General features: G+C 49.9%; 1 protein-coding gene across 1 annotated transcript in view; it reads right to left on the bottom strand.

Moving 5' to 3' along the window:
* Positions 1-684: 684 nt before the first annotated feature.
* Positions 685-17,546, bottom strand: part of FBN3 (fibrillin 3) — a 157,704-nt gene continuing 140,842 nt past the window's right edge. Inside the window, exons 57-65 of the mRNA XM_060275350.1 lie at positions 15,976-16,182; positions 15,688-15,813; positions 14,773-14,895; positions 12,944-13,060; positions 10,882-11,010; positions 7,883-8,002; positions 5,702-5,933; positions 3,786-3,957; positions 685-2,082 (exon numbers count right to left, since the gene is read on the bottom strand). Coding sequence (XP_060131333.1) covers positions 1,708-2,082; positions 3,786-3,957; positions 5,702-5,933; positions 7,883-8,002; positions 10,882-11,010; positions 12,944-13,060; positions 14,773-14,895; positions 15,688-15,813; positions 15,976-16,182 — 1,601 coding nt within the window. The 3' untranslated portion in view covers positions 685-1,707. The remainder of the gene's footprint in view (positions 2,083-3,785; positions 3,958-5,701; positions 5,934-7,882; positions 8,003-10,881; positions 11,011-12,943; positions 13,061-14,772; positions 14,896-15,687; positions 15,814-15,975; positions 16,183-17,546) is intronic.

The following is a 17,546-nucleotide window of genomic DNA, read 5'->3' as shown; positions in this document are numbered from 1 at the left end:
AAACTTGGCCCTCCAGCTGTTTTGGGACTACAGCTCCCATCATCCCTAGCTAACAGGACCAGTGGTCAGGGATGATGAGAACTGTAGTCCCCAAACAGCTGGAGGACCAAGTTTGGCCATGCCTGGCCTAGATCAGTGTTTCCCAACCTTGGGTCTCCAGCTGCTTTTGGACTACAGTTCCCATCATTCCTGACCACTGGTCTTGCTAGCTAAGGATGATGGGAGTTGTAGTGCAAAAACAGCTGGAGACCCAAGGTTGGGAAACACTGGCCTAGATGATCCTCAGAGCTCCTCCCAACTTACGATCTATGGATTCTGCTCCCTTGTTTCCACCCAGGACACAATGGCTATATGATTTCTTTCCCCCCATCTGGATTTCGACAGATCCCTGATAACTTCTACCCAAGCCCATCAAGGCCGGGGAGCGGAGAATACAGTGGTACCTCTACTTATGAATGTTTCTACTTATGAATGGAGCTCCGTCCGCCATCTTGGATGTGGTTTAGATAGGATTTTTTCTACTTACGAATTTTTAGATAGGGTTGCTTCTACTTACAAATTTTTTCTCCCAATGCATTCCTATGGGATTCAACTTACAATTTTTTTCGACTTACAAATGCGCATTCGGAACGCATTAAATTCGTAAGTAGAGGTACCACTGTATTAACTTCTCTCTGCTGCGTATTAAACTCCCTCAATTTAGGGGCCTGGTGTGACTCTCGCTCACGGGTGTGTCACATTTTCAAACTTGTCCCTACCACGCAAGAACAACTTGCCACCCCATTGGTCCCCTGTTTGCCACCTCTTCCCTTTCCGCAGAGGCTTGAGCACATCCCTTCCTGCGGAGGTAACGAGACAGTGGTTCCCCTTGCTGCGCAACGCACATCGCTGCTGTTCAATTAACTGTAGTGCATGCCAGCCCTGCGGGGGTGACGCAGACCATGTGCCTAACACTTAAGAGCAGCTGCGTTAGGTCCAGTTAGGTTTAAAGCAGGCAATATACAGTGCGGAGGGAAGGAGAGTAGCTAGACTGGCTCTCAACAACTGGCCCTCGCCCGGGTACATGACTCCAAGATGCAAGGGAAAGCGGCAGCTCTGCTTCTTCGCTTTGGTCCCCGTTAGCGGCGCAGTGCACTTCAATGCTGTCCAAGTAACTCTAGTGCACTTTGGAGGACCCTGCAGAGGTTGGATCTGATGCAGGCCTGGCTGCTTTCCCCCCAACCGTTGCCGACAGGCAAAGTACCCGCACACAGAACCCAGGAGTCCAGTGTAATATCGAACCGGACGCACAGTGGAGACCGGGAGCTGCCCTGCCCTTCTGGCGTGAAGGGACGTAAATAAGTCCTCAGTGCTTGCAGAGGAGGGCCACTGGGATGCCAAGATAAGGGGTGAAACCAGAGGGGACCCAAGGCGAGCAGTGGGGGGCTGTACTGCTGCTGTTCCCCGGAGGCTGCAGGCAAGGCGGAGGCTGCCTTCCGTGGGGCAGGAGGTGGTGGCAGGGGCAAGAACAGCCCTCTGAAAAATGTTTTTGTTTTGGAGAACAGGATTCGTTGTGGTCCAGATCTGGGGCTGCTCTGAAGCCCTTCCACCACGGCAGCAAGTGGGGGGGGGGAACCGGCGCAAGGGGGCGAGGTGCGGATTTCTCCCGGGGTGTGTCGTTGGTGGTGCAAAGCCTGAGCCCTTGGCTTCGTTGGTGTCTCTCGGGGGTTAAAAGAGGCGGAGCTGCAACCTCATTTTGAGGGCCTCGCCCAGCTCCCCGGCAAGGTAGTCGTGATCCTTCAGGGCTTCCAAGTGCTGCAGTTCGCGCTTGCGGTAAAGCGGGACGCTGACAATCTCCAGCTGGTAGGTGCCAGGGGGTGCCCGCTTGCGCGCCAAGTGCAGGAAGCTGAGACCGTCTTGCTGGTGGATGTGGAAGTGGCCCGCCTCGTTCCCCTGGGTGATGACGTAGCGGACGTGGTTCTCCAGCGGCACCACGGCCGGCAGCAGCTCCAGGATGTGCTCCTTGTGGCCCAGGCCGGAGAGGTTGAGAGCCACCACCACCGGCGAGGCCACGTCGATGCTGGCCAAGCTCACGCCCGGTTTCTGCACAGTTAGGGGAGGGAGGAAAGGGAGGAGGAGAGAGGTCAGAGGTGGGCCAGGGAGGGGCTATTGATTCCATGAAGTTCATGCAGCGCTCGTTTGTAGAAAAGCCTTGAAACCATTTGCGGAGAAGATGAAGCAATGACGTTACCGCAACCGCAATTATTTTCAATGTTTACTTTTGAAAAGAGCCGGCAACATTCCCGAATTGCCAGGCGCCAGAGAATCGGCTGCCTCTCCCATGCTTCTATCACTGTGCCATTGAGAGCATGCTCACTTATGGGTTATGCGTGTGGTACAGAAGATGTACTTCCCAGGATAGGATAGGGTTGTGCAGAATTATTCAAACAGCAGAGAGCATTATTGGCTGCTCACTCACCACCTTAGAACAAATCTATACCACCAGGTGCCACAGAAAAGCACTAGACATATCAAGAGATCCATCGCATCCTGGTCACCATTTCTGCGAGCTCCTGCCATCGGGACGGAGATACAGGAAAATGCAGACAAGAACGAGCCGTTTCAAGAACAGTTTCTTCTCTAGAGCAATTTCGGCCTTAAATGGAAAGTCTGGACTTTGAAGTCATCTTATTTTTACTTGTCATTTCGTATTGCATTGTTTAATTAATGTTTTGTAGTTATTTTAAATTTATGTGGAATGCCTTATCTGAGTGGATGGGAGCAGCCGAGTAATTTCGTTGTTCCCGCAGGGGGGCAATGACAATAAAGATTATCTTATCTTATCTTATCATCTTATCTTATCTTATATCTTATCTTATCTTAATATAATCACAGTGAGAGAACAAGGAACACAACTCCTAGAATGGCGGTGCTCCCAATTAAGGATACCACCCCCTTCTGTCCCTATGAATCTACGTCACTTCTACGTCTTGTAACTGAGTTTGTTCCCTCTGTGTTCTGTTCTACCACTTTCTGAGCTCTCAGTGACTTTGGATAAGGGGGATGAATGCTGTCCTGAGACTGTGAATCTGTTAACCCTCTCTCTCCCAGCTTCTGCCTTTGTCCTCCTGCTGCTGGGAAGATTCAGGATCCAGATCAGGAGGAAGGGGAGGCCTCCATCATTCCTCCTCAGTGCAGCCCTCCTCAGCACGGTCCCTGACAAGGTCAGAGTGGAGCTATTTATTTCATAAAGTTCACGCAGTCCTCAGTTGTAGAAAAGCCTTGAAGCGGTTTGTGGAAAAGATAAAGCCGTGAAGCGATCGCAACCGTAATCTTTTCAATCTTTACAGTCCTGAATGGCAGAAATCTGACATGACACATTCCAGAAGGAGACAGCTTTTATGCACCCAGTTGCTTCGAACTGCATGATATTAATACAGCGGTACCTCGGTTTTCAAGCGTCTTGGAAGGCGAACGCCGAAAACCTGGAAACAACTGCTTCGGTTTTCGAATGCTTTTTGGAAGTCGAAAGTGCCACGTGGCTTCCATATTGAGTTTTCCGTAAGTAAATGCTTCCGGAAGTCAATGCTTCTGTTTTCGAACGTTTTGGAAGTCGAATGGTCTTCCGGAACGGATTACGTTTGAAAACCGAGGTACCGCTGTATCTGCAATATTCCTCGGGCGCCAGTTCCACTTTGGAAGTGAGAGCAGGTGAATTTGGGAAGGCCAGTCCCAAGAGCACCTGTGCTTGGCTACAAGGTGTCCCATCTCTCTCCCTCCACCTGCCACCTCCCCCCCCCCCATACCTGGTGCTCGTTGGTGCCGTTGACGCTCCGCCGGTGCCGTCCTCTCTTGGGGTAGCCGTTGATCTTGCACTCATAACAGGCTTCGGGCGACAACAGATTCTCCTCGTCTTCCTCCTCCAGGGGCGCTGGGAGATAGGCCTCTTTGCCAAATCCCAGCCCCGATACACAGTGCCTGCGGTTCAAAAAGCAAGCAGAGAAGGGATTGTCAGAGACTCGCACTCGCTTCTGTCTTTCCAAACTGTGCTTTTCCAAACAGCGAGGCGGTCCCACCATTTAAAGTAAGGGCAAGTTGACAGGGTGTCACTCTTTTGAGAAACTGTGCATTAAGCAGCTTCTCTTCCCCTGGCAATTGTCAGCCGGGGTCACCCCGGGGGTGTCCCAGAAAGGCCTGCAAATATTTGGATAGAAAACACCGAAGTTGCAAGGTAGCAGAAGGCAGGCTGGGCTTTCCCACTGAAATCAGGGCAGCCAGAAGTAGTGCATAAACCAGAAGTGAATGTAAAACGAAAGTGAAACTAAACCGATGCCTATGAAACAGATGTTGAAATGTTTTCCAGGCTAAACATGCCCAGCTCCTTGAACGGTTCCTCATAAGGCTTGGTTTCCAGGCCACAAGCTGAACATGAGTCCACAGGGTGATGAAGCAGCAAAAAAGGCTAATGCTGTTCTAGGCTGCATCAACACAAGTATAGTGTCCAGACGTAATAGTCCCGCTCTGTACTGCCATAGTCAGACCCTGCCTGGAGTCCTGTGTCCAGTTCTGGGCATCACAATTTAAAAAGGATATTGACAAACTGGAAGGTGTGCAGAGGAGGGCGATCAGGGTGATCCAGGGTCTGGAAACCAAGCCCATAGTCTCCCGTTTTCCCTTGGAAAACCCCCTTTTTACTTACCTTTTCCCGGTGGTCCCCCGTATCACTTCGTCTCCCGTTTTTCTCCGTTATTTTCTCCTGCCGGCGGCCATTTTTTTTCTTTCCGATTTGCCCTTCTATGGGCACCAAAAATGGCCGCTGCCAGCTTCAAAAGTCGCATCTACGCATGTCTGGAAGTGCATAGACGTGACTTCCGGTGTTCGTGGCGGCCATTTTGGTGCCCATAGATGGGCGGAGTGACACCGAAAGTTGCGTCGGCGCACTTCCTGACATGCGTACAGGCGACGTTCGAAGCCAGCGACGGCCATTTTGGGTGCCCATAGAAGGGCAAAGCGACACCGGAAGTTACATCGACGTAACTTCCGGTGTCAAATGGCTGCCGGTCCCGGATTCTGCAGTCCGGAACTTGGAAGGTAAGCAAGCCTGATGAGGAACGGTTGAAGGATCTGGGTATGTTTAGCCTGAAGAAGAGGAGACTGAGAGGAGACAGGAGAGCCATCTCCCAATATCTCAAGGGCTGTCCCACGGAAGAGGGAGCAAGCTTGTTTTCTCCTGAGGGTGCGACCTGAAGCAATGGATTCAATGGTAAGGAAGGAGATGAAGGCTAAACTTCAGGAAGAACTTTCTGACAGCAAGTGGAACAACCTGCCTTGAAAGCCAGTGGACTCTCCTTCCTTGGAGGCTTTCAAGCATTGCAGGGGGTTGGACTGGATGACCCTTGGGGTCCCTTCCAATTCGGCAATTCTATGATTCTAGGCCCACTTCGGTTCCTGCCCCCCTTTCCCCAAACCACTTCAGCTCCCATCATCCATGTCCCTTGGGGGTTCCCCAGTGGGTGCAACCCCAACTCCCCTTCGCCCGGCCCATGCCTGACATTGACCTTCGATCATTGTATGACGGAGCTCATTGCAAGATCCCTCGGCCCTCCATTTGGAGGGGCTCAGGTGGGAGGAAACCAAATTCAGCCCCTGCCCACAGGCACAGACTTGTGGGTCCCACCGTTTTGCCCCGTGAATCAGAGGCTGCCGGTGTTGCTGAACTCACCCCTGCCCTGCCCGGAAGTACCCGGTTGGGCACCCGCACAAGTAGCCGCCTTCTGTGTTGGAGCAGCCGTAGCTGCAGGGGCTCCCGCCCGCGGCGCATTCGTTCACATCCTGGCAGCCCCCGAAGCTCTGGTCAAAGTCGAAGCCGGACGGGCAGATGCACTTGAAGCTCCCCAGGGTGTTGTAGCAGGAAGCTGAGCCGCAGGTCGTGGAGCTGGAGCACTCGTTCTCGTCTGGGGCCAAAAGGGTGGTTATACGGCTGGTTATAGAAGGGCTGCTGCGCGCGGGGGGGGGGGGGGGCAGGACAAGTCCATAGCTGCCAAGTCTCCCGTTGAAAAATCCGGGATCAGCAGCAGCACTGCACCGGAAGTCGTTTCTACGCATGTCTGGACATGCGTAGAAGCAACTTCCTGTGCCGCTCTGCCCGATTTCCAGTGCCCAGACACGGGCAGAGCGGCACCCGAAATCGGTTCTGCGCATGTCCAGACATGCGCAGAAGGAGCCTCCCTGGCAGGTAGGAAATCGGGGGATTTACAGGATTTTTTTTCTATTTGGGATAACAGCGGGAAATGGATTAAAATCCGGGGGTTTCCCGCGAAAAACGGGAGACTTGGCAGCTATTGACAAGTTCCAGCCCCTTGACCCACGACCTTCTGGAAGGGCTGGCCCACACATCAGACGGACCACCAAGGCATCTGCCTTTGGGGTTGGAAGCCAAGGGGCGCCATCAGAGAAGTGGCGGCTAATGGACGAAACCTGGCCAGAACCTGGAAGTCGCTGCCACAAGGCTTCGGTAGGGGCGGCACCTTCCCGTTTTGCCTCAGGCGGCGAAACCGGTTGGGCAGCCCCTGCTTTCTGCACACCAAGCAGGTGCTCTCTGATAACACTAATGCTACTGCTACAATTTTTTTTAATGTTTCATGGTTTATTATGTTTTTGTTTATGCTGGAAGCCACATATCAGCGTGGGAGAGACTATGGAAGGTTTGGCATTTAATGCATGCTATACTTTGAAAGAGAGCTAGATGAAAATGATATTTAGGTGGTACTTAACACCACTTGAACTTGCAAAAATATCAAAAAAATTCCAAACCCATGCTGGAATATTATAATAATAATAATAATAATAATAATAATAATAATAATTGTTGTTGTTGTTGTTGTTGTTTTATTTTTAAACAAAACAACAACAAACACCAGAACAACTATTATTATTATTATTATTATTATTATTATTATTATTATTATTATGCTTATGTTTAGTATGTTTATTATAAAAAAATTCATTCCAGTAGCGCCTTAGAGACCAACTAAGTTTGTCATAGGTATGAGCTTTCGTGTGCATGCACACTTCTTCAGATACACTGAAACAGAAGTCACCAGACCCTTATGTATAGTCAGAGGGTGGGTGGGGATATTACTCAGAAGGGTGGTGGGAATGGGTGATTGGCTGATAGGAGTGGTAAACCTGTTGATGACTGTTAACGACTGCAATTGGTCTTGCAGGAAAAAGCAAGGGCTGAGGTGCTAAAGAAAGCTTGATCATGTATAATGAGATAAGAATCCAGTGTCCTAATTCAGACCAGGTCTCTCCATGGTTTTTTAAGTTTGGTAATAAGTTGCAATTCAGCAACTTCTCTATCCAGTCTATTTCTGAAATTCTTTTGTAATAAGACAGCTTCTTTGAGATCTTGTATAGAATGTCCTGGGAGATTGAAGTGTTCTCCTACCGGTTTCTCTGTCTTGTGATTCCTGTAACTATGTTTATTATGTTGTGTGTTATTATTATTAGTACCCTGCCCAGCCGACTGGATTGCCCCAGCCACTCTGGGTTGCTCCCAACACATATAAAAAACACCAAACTTATAAAACTTCCCTATACAGGGCTGCCTTCAGAAGTCTTCTAAGAGGTCAAAGAGTTGCTTATCTCCTTGACATCTGGTGGGAGGGCGTTCCGCAGGGTGGGCACCACCACCGAGAAGGCCGTCCGCCTGGTCCCCTGTAATTTTACTTCTTACAATGGGGGGAACTGCCAGAAGGCCCTCGGAGCTGGACCTCCGTGTCCGGGCAGAACGATGAGGGTGGAGACGCTCCTTCAGGTCTACGGGGCCGAGGCCATTTAGGGCTTTCAAGGTGTGTTGAGCCTTCCTCCCTTTCCAGCCAGCCCCCAGTGGTTCACTTACCTACACACTGGTTCCACTGATAATGTTGGACGTATCCCTGGGGGCAGCCGCAGCGGTACCCTCCCAGGACATTCTGGCACCCATGTTGGCACCGGTGGTTCCCGTCACATTCGTCAACATCTGCGCACCGAGAAAGGAGGGGGAAATAATGTTTTAGGTGGGGGAAATCATAGACTCATAGGCCTGTAAAGGTAAAGGTAAAGGGCCCCCTGACCGTTAGGTCCAGTCGCAGACGACTCTGGGGTTGCGGTGTTCATCTCGCTTTACTGGCCGAGGGAGCCGGTGTACAGCTTCTGGGTCATGTGGCCAGCATGACTAAGCCGCCTCTGGCGAACCAGAGCAGTGCATGGAAACACTGTTAGCCTTCCCGCCAAAGCGGCACCTATTTATCTACTTGCACCTTGATGTGCTTTCGAACTGCTAGGTTGGCAGGAGCAGGGACCGAACAACGGGAGCTCACCCTGTTGCGGGGATTCGAACAGCCGACCTTCTGATCGGCAAGCCCTAGGCTCTGTGGTTTAACCCACAGCGCCACCTGCGTCCAAATAGGCCTGTACCGGTCGCTTTAAAACAACCATTGGAGTGCTGATTGGTGGGACATTCCAGCCATTGAGGAAGAAGTCACGCAGCACGCGGTTAACCTGTGGAACCCACCGTGGCAGGAAGGGATGGAGACTACTCGCCAACTGCCCCCCTTTTGTCCTGAATTTCCAGCTCCACTGGATGGTCCCTATTATTATGACAGAGGGAGAACATCTCTGGTGACTTCCAGCCTGCCTGTGTTTTCAGGTGCGATTTGGTCGCAAAGTCAGGTTGTACAATTTTCAGCGGCCTGGCAGTCTCACGCAAAAAGGGCCCCCAGATCATTCTGATCTATGCTTCTTCTACACTTTGATACCTTCTCTGAGACCACCAGAACAGTGGCTTCACCTGTGTTCAAAGGTCTGATTTTGAAACGAGATGGTTGCAAAACCACGAGAAATTACCGTATTTTCCCGAGTATAAGACACCCCCTATTTTTGGGGACTCCAAATTAAGAAAACACCCCTCAGCACTACCCGTGTATAAGATGAGCCCCCCTTTAAACCTAACTTTGGGGTAAAAAAAAAACCCTAGTCTTATACACAGAAAAATACAGTAATTTCTAAATCGTATAAGCTGCTGTTCGAATGGGAACCAAAACATGAGATGGTCAGCAATGATACATTGGGCCAAAGACAATGCAGAGATGACCGCGGGGGAGAGACTACAGAGGGTTTGGCGCTTACTGCATGTTATACTTTGAAAGAGAGCTAGGTGAATATGATACTGTATTTAGGTGGTACTTAACACCGCTTAAACTAGTCAAAATGTATAAAAATGTTCCAAACACATGCTGGAAATGACAACAGGAAGGAAGGATCATTTAATCACATGTCAAAAGGCAAAGGGCTTTTGGGAAAGGATCTATAATGAATTGAAAAGGATGCTTAAATTGATACCCGAAGCCTTTTTAACTAGGAATAATGGGGACAGAGGTTCCGAGAAAGCAGTCCAACCTCGGTTTATACAGTCCAACCTCGGTTGTCGAACGTAATCCGTTCCGGAAGCCCCTTCGGCTTCTGAAACATTTGGCAACCGAGGCGTGGCTTCCGATTGGTTGCAAGAGCTTCCAGCACTCAAGTGGAAGCCGCATCGGACGTTTGGCTTCCGAAAAATGTTCGAAAACCGGAGCATTTACTTCTGGGTTTCCGGCATTTGGGAGCCGAAACATTCCAAAACAGAGGTGTTCGGTGAACCGAGGTTTGACTGTATACGCAACAACAGCAGCTAGAATTGTTTTTGCACAGAAGTGGAAAGATTACCAGCGAAGGAGGAATGGCTTATGAAACTGATGGGATGGTGAACTAGGAGGACATAATGACGAAATGTTTAAGGAAGAATGCAGACTGCCAATGGATTATCTATCAAATTCTCACCCATATATGAAGCCGCAGGCAGGATTTGAAATATAAGCAGTGTTTTGACTTCCGGGTCGACTGTGGACAATGATGGGCGGCGGAGACTACTCACTCCGAGTGGCCCGATTGCTGCGAGGAGACGGGAAGGGAGCACGGGCAGAGCCCGAAGGAAAAGTTCGGGTTCCCAAGGATCCAGCATTGTCAAAGGACGCTCTCTACGAGCTCCCAAAGGTTCGGAGGGAGCCGAGATCGAGCACAGACACACGGCACAATCGAGACTCGCAACAAACTACCTCAAGTGCCGCCATCAAAGCAGCGACTTCGCCAAAATAAAAGGTAAAAATTTAAATAATCAAGAATAAATTAATTGGATCTACATCAAAGGGTGGGAAAAGCCCCCCCCCCCAGGAGTGTTTTACTGAGAGGTTTAGCAGTACAGTCGAACCTCGTTTGTCGAACGTAATCCGTTCCGGAAGACCGTTTGACTTCTGAAAAGTTCGACAACCAAAAACTGAAAGCGGAAGCCTTAATACAACAGGGAAACTCAAAACAGAAGCCGCGTAGCACGTTCGGCTTCTGGAAACCGTTCAGAAACTGTAGCAGTTACTTCCGGGTTTTCGGTGTTTGGGAGCCGAAGCGTTCGAAAACGGAGCCGTTCGAGAACGGAGGTTTGACTGTAGTGGGGTTTAGATAATAAAAAACGCACGTGTTATGAAACGAGGAATAAAAGGGGGGGGAAATCGAAACATCAGGAAAGGAGGGGTGGGAAGTCAAGAAGAAACTCTGCGTGTTTTTTTAAAAAATGTATATGATGATAAATACTTTGAAACATGTTTGGAGGATAAAAGTGATATTGGGAAAACAACAACCAAATGTGACTTCACCGTAGGTTTGCACAAAATATCGGCTGCTATACTTTCAATTCCTTTTCTCATGATCCCTAGCATGGAATTCTCTTTGTTTTCCTTAGGGTTTGGGTTGGCTTAGCATGGGGGAAACGGTCTAGCTTTGGGTGTTATTGCTATGGGATTTTAGACCATTCCCTGTGTCCACACATACCTTCGCAACTACTTCCAGAGGTGTCGAGGGTAAACCCTTTTTGACATTCACAGTTGTAGCTCCCAGGGGTGTTTTGACACTGCCCTTTGACCCCGCACAAGGTGGGCTGCGCTGTGCATTCATTGTTATCTGCAGGAGGAGAAGGGGGGGCAGCAAAGCAGAGAGATCTCATGAACAACAACAAAAAAGCACGTATTAGCCCCATCTATAGTAGATACAAGCACAGTTCAGCAATTGTACTGGCGCAATTGCAAAGGGCTGCCAAACTGGACAGCAGCGTGGTGGCAGTGGGGAATCTGTGGCTTCGTTAAGGAGCGTGCGGCTTGGCTCGCTTGCTCGAGACGTATGTTTTCCTGGTAAGCACCTTTGTGCATTGCTTATGCTGCCGGCCTGTGGGTGGAATGCCTTACAGAGGCTGCTTTACAGGGAGGCGGCAGGTGAATGGACCTGAAGCCAGCAGGGAGGAGGTAAAACAGTAAAAGGTAAAGGACCCCGGGATTGTTAAGTCCAGGAATCAGGTAGCTGAGGGGTGTGCAACTGAGACCCTCCTGTTTTATTTCTCCTTTTTTAACAATTGGAAAGGAATTTTTGGAAATAAACCAGGGGTGGATCTAGACACGTGTGTGTGTGTGTGTGTGTGTGTGTGTGCTATAAATAAGTCAGAAATTAGATTATAACAAAAGGGGAAAAAATCTCTATGGAAAATTGCATTAAAAAATTTCCTGCTCTCTGGCACCCTCTGGTGTTGCCTGTTTATAGTGCATTCAAATCTCTGTTTCTTTCCCAATGGAGCCGAGTCCAAACAAACCAGGATTATCTATTTCCCTGCTAGCTGTTTTTCCACCCAAAACCAGCCATCTTAAGTTGCCCTCCTCCCCAAATAGAGACCAAACATTCATGTGAACATGCATCTGGATAATGTAGAGGATAAAAACAGCTGGGGGGGAATCATAGCCCTGGAAGGGACACTGAGGGTCATCTAGTCCACCCACATACTGCGATTCAGTGGCCTGGTTTGCACAGAACAGTAAACCATGGTTCATTAAACTACCGGTATGGTTTATTGACCCCTGACTTAGTGTAAGGTGTGAACCCAGCCTGGCAGCTTAACTATGATTTCTTAACTATGGTTTAGGGTTACATGTTAACCGAGGTTTGGGGTTTTATAAGCCTTGGATGATGTTAACCATGGCTTAGTATTATGAGCATTCCTAGACCTCCTCCTTTGTGATGATTAATGTGCTAACACTGCTGCAAAACAGCAAGAAAAGGTGTAAAGTGATTGTCAGGTGCCTCAACTAGGTTTTCCATTAACTATGGTTAATGTTTATGTTAACCATGGTTTCTTGTTATGTGCTAACCAGGCCAGTGGTTCAGGGTGTTTTGCTTGTGTGGATAAAGAGCACATCCACACGAAACTTTGCAAGCAAGCAATATCATACCACTTTGAATAGTCAGGGCTTCCCCCAAAGGATCCTGGGAACTGTAGTTTGCTAAGGGTGCTGAGAGCTGTGAGGAGATCCCTATTCCCTTCGCAGAGCTACGATTCCCAGAGTGGGTTAACCATCAATCCCTCTTGGCAGCACCCTTAGCAAACTACAGTTCCCAATACCCTTTGGGGGAAATTGTGGCTGTTTAGATCAGGCACCCCCAAACTCGGCCCTCCAGATGTTTTGGGACTGCAGTTCCCATCATCCCTGACCACTGGTTCTGTTAGCTAGGGATGATGGGAATTGTAGTCCCAAAACTTCTGGAGGGCCGCAATTTGGGGATGCCTGGTTTACATTGGTATAATGGTGTGTTAAATGTAAGGTGCGGATGCAGACCATTCAAGAATGGTCGCCAACTCTGCTCCTCCTCAGAGTAGACCCACTGAAGTTAATTGACACGACTAACTTAGGTTGACGACTTTCAGTAGATTTACAATGGGCAGGACTTAGCTGAATACAACCCAAGGATTAATAAATATATGAACGCTCCCCGCTCCCTCCAGTGTTTTTTGTGAACTGATGTCCCAGGAAAGGTTTGCCCTTGCCTTTGGGAGAGCAACAGGGGAACTCACCGATGCAGGAAGAATGGTGCTGGGTGAAACCAGGGGGGCATTTGCAGTTGAAGCCCCCGATAACGTTGACGCAGAGGAACTGGCAGTTGTGTTGCTTCGTGGAGCACTCGTCGAGGTCTGGATTCGTAAAGAAAATGAGCCGAGTTACCCTCTCTGGTGATATAGTGACCAAGAGACCGATATTGATGAATGTATGATACCCTTTAATTCGGAGGTTTTCAACCTTTTTGAGTCCACGGCTCCCTTGACCAACAACCTTCTTTCTGCGGACCCCCTGTGGGGCTCAGGAGTCCAGTTATGTCCCCTTGTCCGCAGAGCTGGCAGCATAGCTGCCAAGTTCTGGCCTGAGAAATAAGGGACTGGACCGGAAGTAGCAGACCGGAAGTAGCGCCGCCACCATTTTGGAACTGGGCGGAGTATGCTCAGAAGCTACTTTTGATGCTGCTCTGCCCTGTTCCAAAATGGCCACCGCACCAGAAGTCGCGCTGCAGCCATTTTGGAACTGGGCAAAGCAGCATCAAAAGTCGCTTCTGAACATGCTCCGCCCAGTTCCAAAATGGCCGCCACGCCAGAATAAACCGGGGGGAAACAAAAAATCCGTTTTTTTCCGGCTGGGTACAGCTGGAAAAACGGGGGTTTCCCGGGGAATACGGGAGACTTGGCAGCTATGGCTGGCAGCCCCTCACCCCTTTTCGAACACCCTCCCTTGTAGAGTGTTTTCCCAGCCTCTCTCTCTCTTCTCATTGGGAGTCCCCTGGGCAGCTGCTGCCGCCACCCCTGGTCTCTGAGCTGCCCCCCCCCACCCCAAAGAGAGAACCTCCTCCTGCCCAACAGCAAGGGTTGGAGTACTAGCTGGCTGGGCTCCCTCGCCTACTTGCTTGCTTCCTCCGAGGCCACCTCAGCCCCTGGCACCCAGCACCCCCTGGCCAGCCCCAGAGGCACCATTCGCCTGCGGAGCTTGCAGCCAAGGCTGCTGCAAAAAACAGCCATGCAAGCCTTTGGGAGGAAGAGGCATGAGAGGGCATCAGAGGAGGGAAGGGAAAGGAAGAGGGACAGAGGCCAGTGTTGTCTGCGGCACCCCTGTGGGGCTCAGGAGCCCAGTTATGTCCCCCCTCGCCTGCAGAGCTGGCAGCCCCTCACCCCTTTTTGAACACCCTCCCTTGTGGAGCGTTCCCTCGGCCTCCTCTCTTCTCCCCTCTCCTTGGGACTCGCCTGGACAGCCGCTGCCGCCCCCCCCCCCCCCGGTCTCTGAGCTGACGAGTGGGTATGCCTTTTCCTAACTTGTAAGTGCACTTTTGACAATCGTAGAATTGTAGAGCTGAAAGGGACCCCGGCGGTCATCTAGTCCAACCCCCTGCAATGCAGGAATCTCGGCTCAAGCATCCCTGACAACCTCTGCTTGAAAACCTCCAAGGAAGGAGAGTCCACCACCTCTTGAGGGAGACAGTTGCGCTGTCGAAAAGCTCTTACTGTCAGAAAGTTCTTCCTGATGTTGAGTTCAAGTCCTGCCCCCCAGAGCAGAAGAACAACAGCTTGCTCCATCTTCCACGTATCATGTAATTTCTCGCTCTGGCCATTCCTCACCTCACAGCACTGGCGGCAGGTAGGTTAGGCTGATAGCCAGTGACTGGCCCCCAAGGTTCACAGCTGAGCGGGGATTTCAACCCTGGCTTTAGTCCGATACTCTAACCACTAGGTCACACTGCTGTAAGAGTGCTTTAAAGGTACGGCGTGGGTGTGACCTGAACCTAGGGCCTTCCAGGGGCCGCTGGCGTTTGCAAAGGTCAAATCCATTTGGCACCCCAGCTTCTCTCCCAAGTTTTAGTTACCTTTGCAGGTCTTCCCGTCTTCCTGCAGGATGTAACCTCGCGGGCAGGAGCACTGGAAACTTCCTTCCGTGTTCTTGCAGATGAAATTACATGGCTTAGGCGACTGGCTGCATTCGTCTAGGTCTACGGTGAAGAGAATATGATATAACAGCAATAATAATAATAATAATAATAATAATAATAATAATAATAATAATAATAATGGCCTGCCTTTCCTGCCAACAAAGGTCTGTATAGTTAAAGCTATGGTTTTCCCAGTAGTGATGTATGGAAGTGAGAGCTGGACCATAAAGAAGGCTGATCACCGAAGAATTGATGCTTTTGAATTATGGTGCTGGAGGAGACTCTTGAGAGTCCCATGGACTGCAAGAAAATCAAACCTATCCATTCTGAAGGAAATCAGCCATGAGGGCTCACTGGAAGGACAGATCCTGAAGCTGAGGCTCCAAGACTTGGGCCACCTCATGAGAAGAGAAGAGTCCCTGGAAAAGACCCTGATGTTGGGAAAGATTGAGGGCACTAGGAGAAGAGGACGACAGAGGACAAGATGGTTGGACAGTGTTCTCGAAGCTACAGACATGAGTTTGACCAAACTGCGGGAGGCAGTGGAAGACAGGAGTGCCTTGCATGCTCTGGTCCATGGGGTCACGAAGAGTCGGGCACGACTAAACGACTAAACAACAAGGTGCTACTGGAAGGAATTTTTTTTATTTTGACTACGGCAGACCCTTACCCACCTGTAACTAGACACATTGTGAGTTATTGCTGACCTGATTCCGACACCCACACATGAAGATTACTCTCAAATTGCCAGGGACTCCCGAGTTTCCTAGGAATCTGGTTGGCATGTGTGGGTGCAGAAGGTGCTTGGCTGCTGGCTCGAGCCAGGCTACCTGCTTCCATGGGAACCCTTACCCTGGCAAGATGTGCCGGTGATATCGTTGGTGTAGCCTAGCCGGCAGTGGCAGCGGAACGAACCCATGCTGTTGATGCACTGGCCGTTTTTGCAGAGATTGGGCAGGACTCTGCACTCGTCAATGTCTGCAGCGGGAGAGGAAAGGAGCCGATGGTTAGGATCATCCCCAATGCAAAGCCAGCTGTGGTCAGGGGGAGCGTGGGGGGGGGGGCTCAGAGATTTTGCGAGTGCTAGGGGAAGACCCCCAGGGGCCCATGGAGCCCACCCACCCCCCTTGACAGGCTCACCTCTCCCGTCGGTTGCGTAGCCTGGCCCATGCGGGCACATTTTCTTGTACTGGGCGGTGGCAGGAAACGGGCAGAGTTCGCACTGGGGGCCCCAGCCCCGCCCTCCGTTGCAGCAGCACTCTGATTTCGTGACCTGGTTCCGGTTGGTCGAGGACATCTGGCACATGGTCTGCAGCACCTCGGTGAAGCAGAATCCTTGGCGGGTGTCTGGGAAGGGGAGAGGAAGAGATTGGCAGTCAGTGGCGTAGCGTGGTGGGGTGTGCCCCAGGCACAAAATTACTAGGGATTAAAATTTCAAAAGGGGGGGGGGAAACAAAACAGCACACCCCCCGTCTGCGCCTCACTCAAGAGTCAGAGATCCCTTCAATTCCCACTCTTCCCCCCCTTCCCAAACCTTCGGTTCTTCCATCAGGTCAAAGGCACATGTTTTGTTCGGCTTTTTATATTATTGTTTTTTGTTTTGTTTTGTTTTCAAATTCTTCCGGTGGCTGCTATCCGCATCAAACTGAAGTTGGAAAGGGAGAAATGGATGGCGGGGGCTGATCAAGGAGGTGGGCAGGCTGCAATTGCCACACTGGTGTCATCACAGGTTAGAATAGAATAGAATAGAATAATTTATTGGCTAAGTATCAACCATACTTGGAATTTTGCTTCAAAGGATATCATATAGAGGAGGGTGAAAGGTTGTTTTCTGCTGCTCCAGAGAAGCGGACACGGAGCAATGGATTCAAACTACAAGAAAGAAGATTCCACCTAAACATTAGGAAGAACTTCCTGACAGTAAGAGCTGTTCGACAGTGGAATTTGCTGCCAAGAAGTGTGGTGGAGTCTCCTTCTTTGGAGGTCTTTAAGCAGAGGCTTGACAGGCATATGTCAAGAATGCTTTGATGGTGTTTCCTGCTTGGCAGGGGGTTGGACTGGATGGCCCTTGTGGTCTCTTCCAACTCTATGATTCTATGAGTGTTCTGATTATTTCTTCTTGGGGGAAGAAAAGGATTAGTATTATTGTTTTAAGGCAGCAGGAAAGTTAGAATAGAATAGAATAGAATAATTTATTGGCCAAGTATCAACCATACTTGGAATTTTGCTTCGACTACATTGCAATGCTAAGAAAAATGTACCTCATACAAACACCATTCCCCTCACAATACAATAGCACAGCGAAAAGACCCCATACCACCGACTGGCCTCCCTTCCGCCCACAACTACAGATTCAACAATTTGATGGCACAAGGGAAAAAGCTATTCCTGTGCCCAGACGTTTTTGTATATAGAGTCCTGTACCGACGTCTGGATGGGAGTAAATCAAACAGGTGATGACCATGCTGCTCTCTTCCTGACACGAGCGGCATAAAGTGTCTCTATTGGAGGCAAACTAACACCAATTACCCTCTCTGTAATTTTTACTGCTCGTTGGAGCCTCTTCTCATCCAGCTTAGAGGCTGTACCATACCAGACAGTAATGGAATTACAGAGAACAGTTTCAATAGTACCTCTATAAAATTGGACCAGCGATTCTTGGGGCAGATTAAATTTCCTTAGTTGTCGCAAGAAATACAATCTCAGAACAA

The sequence above is a fragment of the Zootoca vivipara genome, chromosome 6 (assembly GCF_963506605.1).
Source record: "Zootoca vivipara chromosome 6, rZooViv1.1, whole genome shotgun sequence".
NCBI classification, from domain to species: Eukaryota; Metazoa; Chordata; class Lepidosauria; order Squamata; family Lacertidae; genus Zootoca; species Zootoca vivipara.
The sequence above is the reverse complement of the archived record's forward strand: the minus strand, read 5'-3'. Positions and strand labels throughout refer to the sequence as shown.